This window comes from Caenorhabditis elegans, chromosome I (assembly GCF_000002985.6).
Source record: "Caenorhabditis elegans chromosome I".
NCBI classification, from domain to species: domain Eukaryota; kingdom Metazoa; phylum Nematoda; class Chromadorea; order Rhabditida; family Rhabditidae; genus Caenorhabditis; species Caenorhabditis elegans.
Window position 1 is genome coordinate 8,454,757 of NC_003279.8, and position 14,713 is coordinate 8,469,469.

At 34.8% G+C, this 14,713-nt stretch overlaps 3 protein-coding genes and 4 non-coding genes across 8 annotated transcripts; 3 read left to right on the forward strand and 4 right to left on the reverse strand.

The window, feature by feature from the left end:
* Positions 1–4,284: 4,284 nt before the first annotated feature.
* On the forward strand, positions 4,285–4,498 carry D1081.16. The gene has a single exon (NR_050309.1). It is a non-coding gene; the product is annotated as an Unclassified non-coding RNA D1081.16 (non-coding RNA).
* Positions 4,294–4,575, reverse strand: D1081.15. The gene has a single exon (NR_050310.1). It is a non-coding gene; the product is annotated as an Unclassified non-coding RNA D1081.15 (non-coding RNA).
* An 893-nt stretch (positions 4,576–5,468) lies between these two features.
* On the forward strand, positions 5,469–8,259 carry unc-120 (Serum response factor homolog). Its single transcript, NM_059895.5, has 4 exons — positions 5,469–5,696; positions 6,241–6,528; positions 7,444–7,771; positions 7,897–8,259. Exons 1-4 carry the CDS (start codon positions 5,472–5,474, stop codon positions 8,037–8,039), a joined length of 984 nt encoding a protein of 327 aa, NP_492296.1. The 5' UTR covers positions 5,469–5,471; the 3' UTR covers positions 8,040–8,259.
* D1081.17 lies at positions 6,659–6,798 on the reverse strand. Its single transcript, NR_050311.1, has one exon. It is a non-coding gene; the product is annotated as an Unclassified non-coding RNA D1081.17 (non-coding RNA).
* Positions 8,260–8,372: 113 nt separating the features above from the next.
* 21ur-12971 lies at positions 8,373–8,393 on the forward strand. The gene has a single exon (NR_050312.1).
* Positions 8,394–8,566: 173 nt separating this feature from the next.
* D1081.19 (Peptidase S1 domain-containing protein) lies at positions 8,567–12,527 on the reverse strand. Of its 2 annotated transcripts, NM_001374923.2 has the most exons (9): positions 12,348–12,527; positions 12,222–12,299; positions 12,016–12,172; positions 11,626–11,716; positions 11,457–11,571; positions 11,309–11,406; positions 11,102–11,225; positions 9,253–9,633; positions 8,597–8,763 (listed from the first exon to the last, which is right to left on the reverse strand). In NM_001374923.2, exons 1-9 carry the CDS (start codon positions 12,466–12,468, stop codon positions 8,600–8,602), a joined length of 1,329 nt encoding a protein of 442 aa, NP_001362165.1. In that variant the 5' UTR covers positions 12,469–12,527; the 3' UTR covers positions 8,597–8,599. The 2 variants fall into 2 exon arrangements, with proteins under 2 accessions (NP_001362166.1, NP_001362165.1); NM_001374924.2 differs by lacking the exons at positions 9,253–9,633; positions 11,102–11,225; positions 11,309–11,406; ... (3 more) ...; positions 12,222–12,299; positions 12,348–12,527 and adding an exon at positions 8,972–9,075 and having other exon boundaries at positions 8,567–8,763.
* A 204-nt stretch (positions 12,528–12,731) lies between these two features.
* Positions 12,732–14,595, reverse strand: D1081.3 (Peptidase S1 domain-containing protein; the record flags this gene model as incomplete). The annotated part of the gene is made up of 7 exons (NM_001374925.1): positions 12,732–13,153; positions 13,445–13,574; positions 13,622–13,716; positions 13,769–13,883; positions 13,928–14,018; positions 14,384–14,540; positions 14,583–14,595. The coding sequence occupies 7 exons, from the start codon at positions 14,593–14,595 to the stop codon at positions 12,732–12,734; spliced, it is 1,023 nt and encodes a 340-aa protein (NP_001361838.1).
* Positions 14,596–14,713: the final 118 nt, after the last annotated feature.

The window sequence follows — 14,713 nt, forward strand, 5'->3', positions numbered from 1 at the left end:
GTCTCAAAGCTCTCCAGGGGAAACATCAAAAATTCATAGTGATCATGAGGAAACGCACATCGCAACAAGACTTTTTTGTAAGGAAATAAGCTTTTACGAAATATGAAACTTTTTTTGGTATAAGTTGAGCCCGTGTTCAAAATTTCAAAATAACTCATCACTTTACAACAAATTACATTTTTCAGTTGTTGTATCTGAGCTGGGAAAAATTGCTTCTAGCATATTCACTCTTATGGTGACATTTGAAATTGTTTATTTATGGTACTCAGTTTTCCCCTATCATAATTTTGGAAATCGACCAAACTTATTTTCTACATTTTTTTTGTATTTTAATGACACGCTTTTATATTGTAGATGAACCTACAATGCTCTCAAATTCTAAAAAAAAACGGCAATTTAAATAAACTGACAAATTTCCATAGCTTTGACTGAAAGTTTAGAGAAATCGATACTCTACCGTTAGGAAGAAATTTTTTTGTGCTTAAATGCCAAAAAACGGTTCAGAATTTCTGGTTACTGGAGTAGGGGCCAAACGACCAAAATCTATAACGATTTAAAAAAAGTATTGCAAAAAATGTTTTATGGTAATTCAAAATTTATATAAAAGTGGTTAGCTATCTTTTTTTTATTCTTTGTTGATATGCTTTATGAAACGAAAATTTAATTTTTAAAAAATTGAAATTTGGTCATTCGGGAGCATCGGAGTCTACCTAGATATTCCTACAACCGCTACATCCCGTTACACTTTTCGACCTAAAATTTATTCACTTTCATAGTTCGTCACTTGCTGAGACTTGCAAAGAAAATATTCAGTCGTCTGAACTTGTATGTTGTTGGATATATTTTTTATATCTATGTTTGATATCATGTTATCTGTTTTCTAGGAAATTTGAAATGTTTTCCCCCGAGTTTCTATCCAAAATATCACGAGAGTACTGTTTGGTACTTGTGAGGTTTCAGAGGCCGAGGAGTAATCCAAACATAGTGAGAGCTGACTCACATGACTATTACAGTAACTTTCCATTAGGGTCTCCTCTTCCCTTTTTGCAATGATTCATGCCATCATCATCATTTTCTGCCGCTTTCTCTCTTCACTGATGATTCTCCAAGTGTGCATTCCAACCATCTCTGTGCCATTTTTTCCATTTTTTCCTCGAAGACGAAATCACTTGACTTCTCTATATGCACTAGCACCAACTACCATCTACCGGTTGCCCCCTTCTCCTGCCAATTTCCCTTTTCATTTACTTTCCCACTCTTCCTTCTTTCAATGAGCAAACAAAAGATGGAAGCCCCAAAAGTTTCTTCCTTTCTCCAAAAAGCTGTTTCCACCACAAAGTCAATTTGGTAAAGACAGATTCCATATGGGCTCCCTTTCTTCCTACGCTCTCTTTTTCCCATCTTCATCACATATGGTTGATTCCTCACTTTGGAGACAAACTTTTGAGCACAACGACGAAGACGACGATCGTTAAAAGCACATGTTGTTCTGCTGCTCCATAACTTTCCATTTTCTCCATCTTTCATTCCTCCATCAGACCTTCTTCCAATCTCTCCCCTATATATACTTACCGTAATCCTCTCGTGTTCTTTCACGGAAATGTGGGCGAGACTTGCCTTCTAATGGTTGGTGCGCCCGCGCAACATGCGACACGCCCACATTGCCATGTTTTGTCTTTTTCTGGATACGGGTACCAAAGGGCTCTTTTCTGCTAATGACTTAGGAGTTTTCCCTACATTTAAGACATTTTTTCTCTGTTTTTTGAAAGCCTTGGAGAATCCAAATAATAACTGTTAGAATTTCAAAGTATTCTGTTTTTTTATGATCACATACGGTATTTTCTCTATTCATATTGCAACCCTTTTGAAAATTGATATCACAAATCGTTCATTTTCTTCAAGTTGACCGAAAATTTTGGATTCTTTGAAGATGCATGCATTGAAATTTCAAAAAAAAATCTAGAAAAAAGCTGCCGCGATTAAATATTCGATTAAATCTTCCTCTAATAGAAGAATATCACTTTCAATTTTAGCTCCTACAATTCTCATATGAAATTAAAATAATTACATTGATTTTATAGAAATTATGAATTAGTATTTTATTCCTTCCATCTACTTTGACTGCTTGTATTTAAGTTTCTTATGAATATATCAATGAATGCGCAACTGCAAAACCATTGAAAAAGAAATAAGAAGCAGTTTGTCAGTTGTAACATTTTTGATAAAATACATATAACGCAACTGATATATAAGCTGCTAAAGTTGCGATAAAAATACAAATTCATTACTGTAAAGTTGGTCGGAAGTGATCAAATTTGTGAAATATTTCCAAAATTTGAAAACCCAGCTTCTGCTAGATTCTTCTATTTTCACATGTTTTCTATAAATGTCATCAATTATTGAGATTCAAATAACGATATAGTTTCTCATGCCAAAAAGAGCTCTGCCTGCAGTAACAGACACCTTTCTGCTGTAATAACTGTAACAACCATATATCAATGGTCCAACAGATCACCATATTCGCCTGTCCTTCTGCTGAGTCGGCATTGTAAAAGGAGAACGCGGAGAGGGGATGGAGAAGGGCAACTGTTCGGAGCCCGGATCGGAAGACTGCTTTGTAATAGAGCCCCGTGCTAGGTTACTCCACGATATCTGACCGATATTGCGCGAGGGCTTTTTGAGGGGAACTTAGACCCGATAGGGATTGATCCCATATGTTACACTGCAAAAATATTAGTTTTGGTAACTAGAATCATGACATGTCTTTGACATTTTCCAGTTTTAAAAATGAAACATCTAGTTTTAAAACACCAATTTTGAAGATTTTCTAGACGACATTATACAGTGCGTACAAGTTCTATACCCCTAAATTTATGACTGTTGCCACGTCTGTATTCATTAGAAAAAATCTGTTGATGCCATTCGATTCCAAATCCCAAAAAACCTATGTGTCTAAATTTTCATGACCGCACCTCAAAAACTAAATAAATTAGGTCAATACATTATGTCAAAAAACCAATTGTTGCTTGTGAATTTAAAAAAAAAAAAAGTTTAAAGTATTACTACGAAGTTTTTTAATGAGTTTACTATCAGTTTCTTCTCGATACACCAATTTTTATTTAAGAAAAAAACTGAATTCACTTTCATAAACGGATTTTTTTCAATTTCGATACCATCACTAAAATCATTTTGCATTCTTTCTTCTCTATATTTCTCCAGTCCTCTTTTAGTTTTCTCCATTTGCTCAAAATGACTCATATCTTCCTGGAAGGAAACTTATTGTAACAAATTTTCCTCCTTGCGTGGGACCAGTCGTGTGGTCGAAACAGACGAACGTTTGGTTGCATTGTTTGCATTCTTCATTTACTTATTATTTCAGTAGAAATTATATGAATTTTCTTTTGTCTTTTATTGAAAAAATGAGTTTCATTAATCCTATCTCTCGCCGTTCTGTCTGAGCGCTGCACCCGCGGGCACATAAGATTAACGTACTTTTCCAAAAGCATTTTACATTTAATTTTTGAAAACGATGACGGGAATTCGACTGTCAGAGTTCAAAAAATGTTTCCAAATTTGTGAGTTTCGTAATTTTTTACGTTTTCAAAAAGCCTGACTTGAAATTTCGAGAGGATTCTGCCTTGTATTTCAAACATTGCCAAGTTAGGATCAAAAAGAATTTAATATCATATATTTCCTCTATTATTTCTCTTATTCTTCACTATTTGTTGTTCCAAAAGCATTTTATCGTTAACCACATTTATTTTCTGGCCTGGTGAGGTGAAAAAAAAATGATTGAAGGTGAACTCAACTTGGGCAATTTTCGATCCGTTTTTAGAATTGAAATCTATGAAAAACCCGAAGAAAAATCAGATAAAACTCTTTGGAGCATAAGTATTGCATTTGAGAAGATATTCGAAAATTCCTTATTGCCTTACTGATGCCTTACTAATAGAGGAAGTAAGATAATATATTCATTCGATTTTTAGGTATTCTGTAATTCCTCACTCTCTGGGAGAAATTTCAAACATTTTATTCCTAGATTTTTAATATTCTTACGTTTAGAGAGGTCCAGTCCTCTTCAGACCAAATATCTATTTTGAAACTCGATGAAATGAACAATGAGGGGGTGTAAAGTTCAATTCAACTTGTTTTTTGCAAGTATGTTAGTGGTGTGTTCCAGATACAAATAGGCCATTCATCTTTACTTTCGAAATCTCATTACCGTATCCTTCTCCATCTACTTCTCAATCGGTGCCCCATTACAACACTACCTTCACCCCTCCAAACAGCCGCATTCATCCTATCCATCCATCCGGCTGCCGTTTGTGGGCGGGATCCCTCATATGTCATTCGGGGTCCTTCCATTCCCATCTTTACTTCGCCTTCCCGCGGGGTGCTGCCTGGGCTCATTCCTTCACTTCTTTGCCTCCTTTCTTCGCCACTATTACACCGCTTTCGGATGCTCGTCTCCTCTTGCTTCTTCTTGCTTCTTTTGCCTGCTTTCACTATCGCCCATATTGCTCTTCTTTCGGGGGACCTAACATGTGTGTGTGTCTATGCTTGCCTCATACTCCAAATCAATCGATGATTTTGTTTTTCTAGAAGAGACCGGGAAGTCACATGAACCTCATCACCAGGTTAAGGGAGCTCCATACTTTTAGTCATTGCTTCCATTTCAGTGATCACACATTACATAGTGATGGATTTCTTCTGGAGATAACTTTGTTTTGAAGATCAGGATCAACCAACCACGTTGTTTTATCAAAGCCCTTTGGCTAAAATTTCCGAATTTTTCCTGAAACACCCATTGCTCTACTTTTACAGAGTTTTTTATTTCGGCTCCTCTGTTTTTTATCATTTTTAACTGCAGAGATATGTTTCTAAAATTTATCTGCATTTTCATAGGCGAAACTTTTAACATATAATTGAAGACAGCCGAGATATAAGCTGTCAAATTAGAGCACGGGAAATTCAAGTCTAATAGGAAAACTTTCATTTTCAGGTTGTCTCTGAGATATCAGACACACGCCATCCTACAAATAAGTACAACGAAACCATAATTTCATAATGTCGAAGGTCACCCTTAGAGTTCATATTTTCAGTAAACTGCCAAGTGATCTATATTTCAAATAACCTCTCTAAAATTATTAAAATTTCCTCTGAAACCTAAAAAATGTAACGTTTCCAAATTGAATGTCTTATCCTATTTCTAGAAAAGAATTGCATTGAATCAATTAACCATCTACCGTATTCTTCCCTTTTTCCCATTCGTCGTCTTTGTCGTCTCCAGTCGTCCCGTAAAAAGTTACCATACCAATACTGGTTTCTTCCTCTTCTTCTTATTCTTCCCGAACGTTCTTTTTTCCATTCATCATTATTATATACATATACATATTTATATTCATACTTTTCTTTCATCATTCGCATTCTCCATTCTTCTCTATCTTTAACACCTTCCAAAATTTCAGAACATGACCGAAGCCGAAGACTTTGCTCAACTGCTTCAAAAGCTTCAGAATGCGAGTCCAGCTCTTCCAGAAGGCACATCATCTACTCCAACACCATCCTCGTCAACTGGTCTATTGCCAAATGGAAAGAAGACAAAGGGACGCGTCAAGATTAAGATGGAGTATATCAATAATAAACTCAGACGTTACACTACTTTCAGCAAAAGAAAAACGGGTATTATGAAGAAGGTGAGTTAAAGATTCTGATTTAACTTTTAGTTTAATTTGTAATGTACCCTTCAGAAATAATTAAAGTTCCACCTAGAAACCTCTATTAATTGAGTGTATGGAATTAGAATACTATGGAAATTTTTAAAAAGTTTGAATGCACTATAGAAATATTAAAAATTAAAGCTGGATAGTCAACTAAAATATCCTGACTCACCTATTTAGTTGCGGCAGGTTCAAATCCTAATAATATTTACTGTTATAATTAAATTGTACACATCGTAGAAAACTTCTTATTTTTTGGATTTTCAAACCTCAAGAACTGGGATAGGCAAAACCTGAGTAATCGCCACTTTCTGAATTTAACTGATACAATTTCAAGTTTTATTTAAAATGTTTCTCTATTGTAGCTATGATATTTATCCATTTTAGTAGAATAGTACCAATTTTGAAATTTCGAAAACTTTCCTCTATGGCGATGCTTCATCTCTGAGACCTCTTTTTGCATTAAAAAATACAAAATATAAACTTCTGCATCACTTTTGCAATAATACTTTTGTTTCAGGCATTCGAACTATCTACACTAACGGGAACCCAAGTAATGCTTCTAGTCGCATCAGAAACTGGTCATGTCTACACATATGCAACTCCAAAACTTCAACCAATGATTTCATCAGATACTGGAAAAGCCATGATCCAATCGTGCCTTAATGCTCCTGGTGGAGATGGATCAGATGTTCAGCCAAGTCGTACCGAGTTCACATTTGATTCTGGAAATGGTGGAAACGGAATGCGAAAACGGAAAATGTTGAGCGATGTTATGTCAGCCGAGTCGAGCAACAACAGCCCATCGGTGAGTTTAGGAATCGCTCTTCCTATTACAACGCGCGTCAGCCGCGGGACGAACCGATTGAAGAAGAAGAAACGGCACTAAAATGGCCTCAAATATCCTTCGGGAAGGAGTGGAGCCATCGGGAGACGGAGAACCCTACGGGAAGGGAAAAAGGGGGTCCCGTGTTATAGTGTAATGCGTTTGGTGTGTGTACGACTTTGGTTACATCTCACACTAATGGACAGATAGAAAGAGAGAGACTTCTGATGACTAACTGATTGCTCACTTTACGTTTTAACATAAATAGAATGATAGGATAATTGAGTGAGGGAAAGTAAACAATTCTAAATAATTGCAGAGTGAATATAGATACCTGGGAGTTAACACAAAAAATGGTAAACGTAATGATTCTCCTTTAATGGGGCTTATCATTTGTGGGTTATCTTCCATACCTAATAGGTGTGGAAGAATGGTATTACCTATGCCATTTGAAAGTAACCCTTTTCTTATGCTTGCAAAAAAGTAGCACCAGAGGAACATTTGAACTAGAAAAAAGTAGTTCTAAAAAACGTTTAGTTAATTTTTTCCAAGTCCATTTTTCCAGTTTTTTTTGTTTATAGAAGCAGCGTAAAGAAATTCTGGATTCTTGATTTTTTTTTCAAAAAAAAACCTAAAACTTTTTGATTCGTAACATTTTCAGTAAAAAATTGAAAATATACAAATGGTGTCAATAATATTTTATGTTAAAAAGAGAGATAGAGGCGGAGCCTATTATTGATTTTTGCTTTGTTCCCCTACATTATTCTATTGAAAATAATGAGAAAATTTTAATGAAATAAATTTGGAAAAATAGGTTCCCTGGTTTTTTAGTATTTTCCAATCAATTCCCGAGACTTCCAAATGAATGTTTAAAACTTTACGCCAATTGATTTCCAGATGCCAAACTTCACTCCATTTCTCGCCCCATCAATGGCTCCACTGTTCTCCACATTTGGAGAGGATGATTATAATAATGATGAAAGTGGCGATGATTCGGATTCAGAAGAAGCTTCAAGTGATATCAAGGAAGAATATCAAGGATCGCCTACAATGGTTAAGCAAGAAACAACAGAAATTGATAGTGTAACGGCTTCATTACAACAAAGAATAAAAGAAGCAATGAGGCAGGCTGCATCAAATAAGCAGGCAATCAAAAAGGCAAAAATTACACCTCCCTCCTCAAATATGAACAATGCGGCATTTTTGAATCCGTTTCTTCTTCAAGGTAAATTTATTTTGACATTGATCATATTCAAAACTGTTCGAGAAAGTATGAGAGTAATACAAATTTGAAAATTCATCTTGATAGTTTTTGTGGAAAAAAAAAACTTAATAAATTAAAATTTTCAGGCGGTGCAAATGCTTCAAACCTTCTAGCAACAGCTGCAAGAAAAGGTGACGATGCAGGAAGCTTAACATCAAATCCATTTCTTTCAATGGGTCTGAACTTGCAACAGCTCATCGAATCAGCAGCCATTGCATCAAATGAATAAAGTTTTGATTTTAGTATTTTAACGTCATGACATTCTTCATGTTCTCTATTTCTTCATTTTTGCATATTTTCTTTAAATTTTTGAAAACAATTCCGTCTTGCAAAGACCACGATCTTGTCAACATCTGAAAACAACCCCATCCTCTCCATGTTTGTAGCTTTCATCATTTAATACGCATAATCCATATTTTTCAATTCCCGGAATAAACTTGATAGAAATTAAAATTGAAAAAAGGTTTTTTCTTTGATTTTAAAAATGGCGGTAGTAACTTTTGAAGAAAAAAAACTTCTGCTGAACTTAATCAATTAAAGGTGTAATCTGAGGGCATTTTGCTTCGAACTGATTATTGAAAAAAAAAACGAAAAGATTATTGTTTGTGTCGGGGGAAATTTAATTCGAAACAGTTTGAGATTTGCATCACCGGACCAAAATTCCAGAATAAGTTCCGCTCAATCGTCCAATTAAAAAAAAGGAACAAATAAATTCTAGCGGACCAAAACTGCATTTTAATATGTTTAAAAAATTTTCATAAACGTTTTATTCTTTGTGTGGGAAGCAGTTTAAAGATCTTCTCTCAAGAAATCCATGGTTCTATAAATGTATTCATCATCAATCACATCTTCCTCATCATCTTCAAAATCATCGCAATCTTCGTCGTCATCATCATCTTCCTTCTCGTTGATGACAGAACCTCTTGCATCCTGTTCAGGACTATCAAATTGGTCTGAAACATTCAACACTTACATAATTCTTGCAATTTTCAAATATCATTACTTTATTTTATCCTTAAATCTCTATTAAAGACTACCGATACACTTGGAACATTTGGATAATGCGGAGCAGACAACACTCAAGGATAGCAGTTGCGCCCGGATATCTTTTTATTTTATTAACTGGAGTCGCGAGTCAAAACGAAAACTTTGTAGACTCACCGGACGCTAATTCGTTGGTTTCTCCATTAATACTGATGACATTCAGAATAATAACTATAAACGTTAAGAGTATGATGAAATGAATTCTCATTTTTCCAATTGAAAACCAACTAATACTAAATTTACTGTCTTGCATTTAGCCATGACAATACAGAAAAGAACCATTTCACGTAAATATTTCACATTTATTTAAATTCAAAAAAGATAACGGAGATTTCAACTGTTTTCAGCTAAACTTTATTTCATAAAAATAAGAAAAATGAAAATAAATTCAAACACACCAAACATTGCTTTGTAGACTGTTCTTTCCGTATTTTTAGCCATCATACTCTTCAAAAAATAATCATTGGAATCCTCTGGATATGAGAGAGCTTCATTCACTTCATCAATTTTTCCTTCGTCGATTGGAAGTTCAATGTAGTTGGAGTTGGAAGTTGTATTCCTGTTCTTACTAGGATTAGTATTAACATTCGGGGAATTGGGATCGGAGCTGTTTTGTACAATTTGTTGTGTAGTAGCCTCCGGCTGGTTACTTGAAGATGAAGCTTCGGACGATGGTCTACCAACTGGGCCTTTTGTACAAACTCCAGAGAATTCACAGATTTCATTGTTATACTTTCTCAAATCAAAGTAATATTCATATTGATTTGAATTGTATCCAGCTGGAAATTCAACGAACTTAAATGTGGAGTTGAACAATCGCTCAGATTTTTTGAAAACTCAATAATGAAAGTTATTTTATATATTAAATTAAATTATTAGGTTGGTCGAAAAGTCTTTGCAAAATTTGTACTTTTCTTCATTTCTCAGCGTTAATTCATTTTTTTCTGATTCTGTTTTTTTATTTGCATAGTACGTAATGTGCATGTTTAATATATTTAAAAAAACTTTTGGGTGCTGTTCAAAATGACCGAGAATTTGCTCGCCGAACGTCACGCCCTCCGATGGGTTTTTCTGTACGAGTTCCCCCAAATCTGCAATTGCAACGAAGCTCGTCGTAACATGTGTGCAGTGTTAGGCAAGAACTCTGTCACCTTTAATACCATGAAGTTTTGGTTCGAAAAGTTCACGAAAAAGAACTACGATCTCGATGATAAACCAAGATAAGATCGCTCTCGTTTGAATATCGACGAGGATATTTCGAGAGCCCTGGAAGATGATCCAAGAGCAACGAACCGCGAACTTTCTGCGACTCTCAAGCATCCCCAAAAAACCATCATCAACCATCTCCACGAAACCGGAAGGGTAGAAAAGTTCGGTCAACTCGTTCCTCACAATTTGCCCGATTCTCAGAAAAATTGTTTTGTGACCTCTCTCTTTCGCTGCTCACTAGGAAACGAACAACGGACTGGGTTAAGGATATCATTACTGGAAATGATAAATGGGTATTGTATGTTAGCCATACCAGGAAAAAAGAGTGGGTCCCGGTCGAGGAAACCGCGACACCTGACCTCAAATTAGAACTTCACGGAAAAAAGTGCTTCTCTCAATTGGGCGGGACAGTAAGGGTGTCATTTCCAGAGAGCTTCTTCCAGACGTTGCTACAATCAACGCTGGCCTATACTGCATTTAATTGGAAAAGATGGTCCATGCTCATCGATTACATCGCCCTAGAGGATCAAAGTTGTTGCTGCTCCATGACAACGCAAGACCGTATACAACTTTTAAGACCCGCCAGAAGCTCCAGACAGTCGGAATCCAAATTTTGTCTTACTCATCGTATTCGCCGGGCTTGGCTCCTACTGACTACCATCTGTTCCGCTCACTCCAGAATCACCTTGCCGGGCAGAAGTTTCATGATCGAAAGGTCGTCGAAACGGGGTTGGACGACTTCTTTGCCTCCTAATCGCAGGAGTTCTAGGCGGAGGGTACTGTTCAACTTCCGTTGTGTTGGCAAGAAGTCATAGGCATTAATGGTAAATATATTACCCATTGAATCTTGTTCGCTTTGAAAAAATACTACTTCCAAAAAAAAATCAAAATTTTGCAAAGACTTTTCGACCAACCTAATAATTAATAATTAAAGAATTATAAACACACACACATATATATATATATATATATATATATATATATATATATAGTTTCTGTCTACTGTGACTTGTATTTTGAAACGGAATAAAAACTTACTAGTGGACTTGATCCCAATAGCCGTAACTTTATCATCATACAACTTCACCAAAGGTCCCCCTCGATCTTGCATTGCTTGGTACTTATCAGTGCATATCCAACCATCATCGTGTAAGTTTTTAATCTAAAACTCCTATCGTAGATAGTACAAAACGCGTTTCCTAGAATGTTTTTAAAAAAAACTTTTAAAATTCGAAGAAAAATTACTTTTAGTGGTTTAAATTGTAGTGTTGAATACGGATTTTTGGTGGATGTAGCATGGCCATATAGAAATACATCATCGTTTGTGTAGACATTGGCACTTACTGAAATTTGTTATTATGTTGTTTAAAATTCTCAAATATTCGAATATTACCATATGGGATACATGGAACTGATATATTTTTCACATTTTCTTCGAGTTCAATCAAAACCATAAGAGACATTTTGGAAAAATCATCATATCTCTTCTTAACATTGATAAGCACTGCCTGAAAAATTTTTCATTTTGAATAATTGAATGAGTTTAGCTACAATGAAATTACTTTTTTTGGTCTCAAAATACATTGACCAGATGAGCAGTTTCCTGGAATGACTTTCATATTTTTCGTCACTTTCTCGGGAACCATCGCACTTCTGAAAGTGAGAAAATAGGATTCCATTACGAAATTTTTCACAAAAAAAATCGAAGTAGGCAAGATTTAAGGCAAGCTAATAACATCATATTTTCCTTTTTAAATCCACTGTTTTAGCTAAACAAATGCATGAAACTAATTGAATTTCTAATAAGATTAAAATTAAAGACAATGTTAAGCATTCCACGAATGCATCCGAGTTTTTGATCTTTCGTGTCTGTCAAGTTTAGTTTTTACCGAAACTTCTAAAATTCAAAGTCTCCAAAAGCAAAATAAAGAAATTTTAGAAAAAAAACGAACGTTGTGTTTCTAATGTATTCAAGATTCTTAAAATACACAGTATCATTGTAATTGGTTCTCCAGGCACCGTTTTCGATCATTATAAAATATACAGATGTAAGAACATGTCTCGGAGAAATAAAGAATCCAGCTACTGATACATTATCTGCTTGATTGTCTGTATTAGCATTTTTTTGTTAAATTTTCAGCAAACATATATAACTCACTATCTAGTTCCATTTTGGCCAGCCAAAAATTTCCTGGATTTGGCGCATTTTCTCCATCTGTATTATTTTCTTTTTCAGCTGAAAATTGAGCAATAATTTGGATAAAAAACAGGTGGAGCAACTCACGAAAATCTTGATTTCCACATTTTTCTAATCGATCTTTATTCTCATCAGTGGTCAGCGATTTCCATTTCACTGTCACAACTATGCTTATGAATGAAAATACAATAATCGATAGAAATTTCATTGTTAACAATCGATCAAAGATAGGAACTAAATCGCTAAATTGTTTAAAAATTTATATTGTGGAAATTGAGGAATACCCGGAATAGGAATACATAGCTTTAAAAAAGTAATAGAGCACGCGGAAAACATTTAAATTTTGTAATTTGTATTTAGCATTCAGTAAAGTTTAGCAATACAGAATAAGAAAATGTTCACTTAAATATTTTACGTGTAATCGTTTAATTATGATAACTGAGGATTCAACCAAATATTACCAGAAAAACTTTATTCCACACGCATCACAAAAAAGAAAATAAACTCAAACACAAGAAATATTGCTTCGTAGAATGTTCTTTCCGTATTTTTTGACACCATGCTGTTCAAAAAATATTCATTGGAATCTTCTGGATACATGCGTTCTTTATACACATCATCATTTTTCCCATCATCAATTGGAAGTTCAATGTAATCGGAGTTTGCCATTTTGTTTTTGTGTTTACTAGAGTTTTTATTGTTTCGGAAATCGGTGGCCGGACTGCTTTGTACAATTTCATCTGTGGTAGTCACCGGTTGATTACTTGAAGATGGAGTTTCGCTTGATGGTATTTCCACTGGATCACTTGGACAAACACCAGAGAATGCACAGATTTCATTGTTATACCTTCTCAAATCGAAATAATATTCATAAAAGTCTTTCCTGTATCCAGCTGAAAATTAAACTACCTTGTTTCTTCATGAACATTACTTAAAAGAATATGTGTATACAATGTTGTCCACTTTCCTTTAACATAGTGGTTGGAAATTAGTTATCAAATTTTCATGTTTACATGTTCGATCAATAGATCAATACATGTTCGATCAATAGATGCACAAATGTTGACAAATTTGTGATATATATATATATATATGTATGTGCATTCAGGTCTCTGTGACACGGACAAGTTGACAAAGTAGGACGTTCCAGTCATTTCTTCCTACGCTAATTTCAAATAACTCACTTGTTGACTTGAGACCAATAACCGTAACTTTATCATCATACAATTTCACCAAAGGTTCCCCTCGATCTTGCATTTTTTGATATTTATTAGTGCATATCCATTTGCGCGAATTCTTCTTCACTTCGCGAACCTAAAATATGATGACACACAATTATGAATGACTGGGAGGGAAATTACCTTTAGTGGGAGAAATTGAAGCGTTGAAGTTACATTTTTGGTTGTGTCATAGCCGTATAGAAATACATCGTATTCATCAATGACCTCAGAATGTTCTAAATTAATTATTTTAACTTTCCAAACATCATAATAATGATTCTCTATTACTACGTCCAACACATGGAAACGAGATATTCTTAACGTTTTCTTCAAGTTCAATTAAAACCAATGCGAACATATTGTCAAAATCTACCTCCTGTTCTTTAACATTGATTAGTACCGCCTGAAAATGCTTGATGATGTTTGTAAAATGAGCTATGGAATTACTTTTTTTGGTTTCAAATAACATTGACTAGATGAGCAGTTTCCTGGGATCACCTTCATATTTTTTGTCACTTCTTCGGGAATTATTGCGCTTCTGCAAATATGGGAGTTTTCGAGAACATGATTCGATTACGAAATTCTTCAAAGTAGGCGTAGGTAATCTTTGAAGATGGAGTAATGTGTCTGGGTGTTTTCAATGTAAAGAGCAAAAAAGTGCCCACATTAATGAATTTCGTAATGCAACTTCTCAAAAAACAATTTCAAAATTTCTTTATGGTGGAAACGTGGCTAAACTTGGCGTTTAGCTAAACGGCCATTTTCAAAATGTTGAACCGCCATAAAAATACTTTTCATTACGAGATTCGTTAATTTGAGCACATTTTTGATCTATACGCTACACCAGTTTCAAGCAAATCTTGTTGTAATTTGTCGCAAACAATTTTCAGATAAAAAACGAACAATGTGTCTTTTATGTATTCAAGAGTTTTAAAAACTTGTTCCTTGTTGTAATTGATTCTCCAATTACGGGCTCCCGTCAATATAGAAAATGCAGATGTTAAAACATGTCTTGGAGAAATGAAGAATCCAGCTACTGATACCGCGTTCGATGTATCATCTGAGTTTAGCATTATGTATTTTCAAATAGATTATATCTAACTCTCTATTGACATCTTGACCAGCCAGAAATTTCCAGGATTTGGTACACTTCCTCCATCTGTATGATTTTCTTTTTCAGCTGTAAATGGAGCATTAATTTGAAAGAAAAACAAAGAAACTTACGAAAATCTT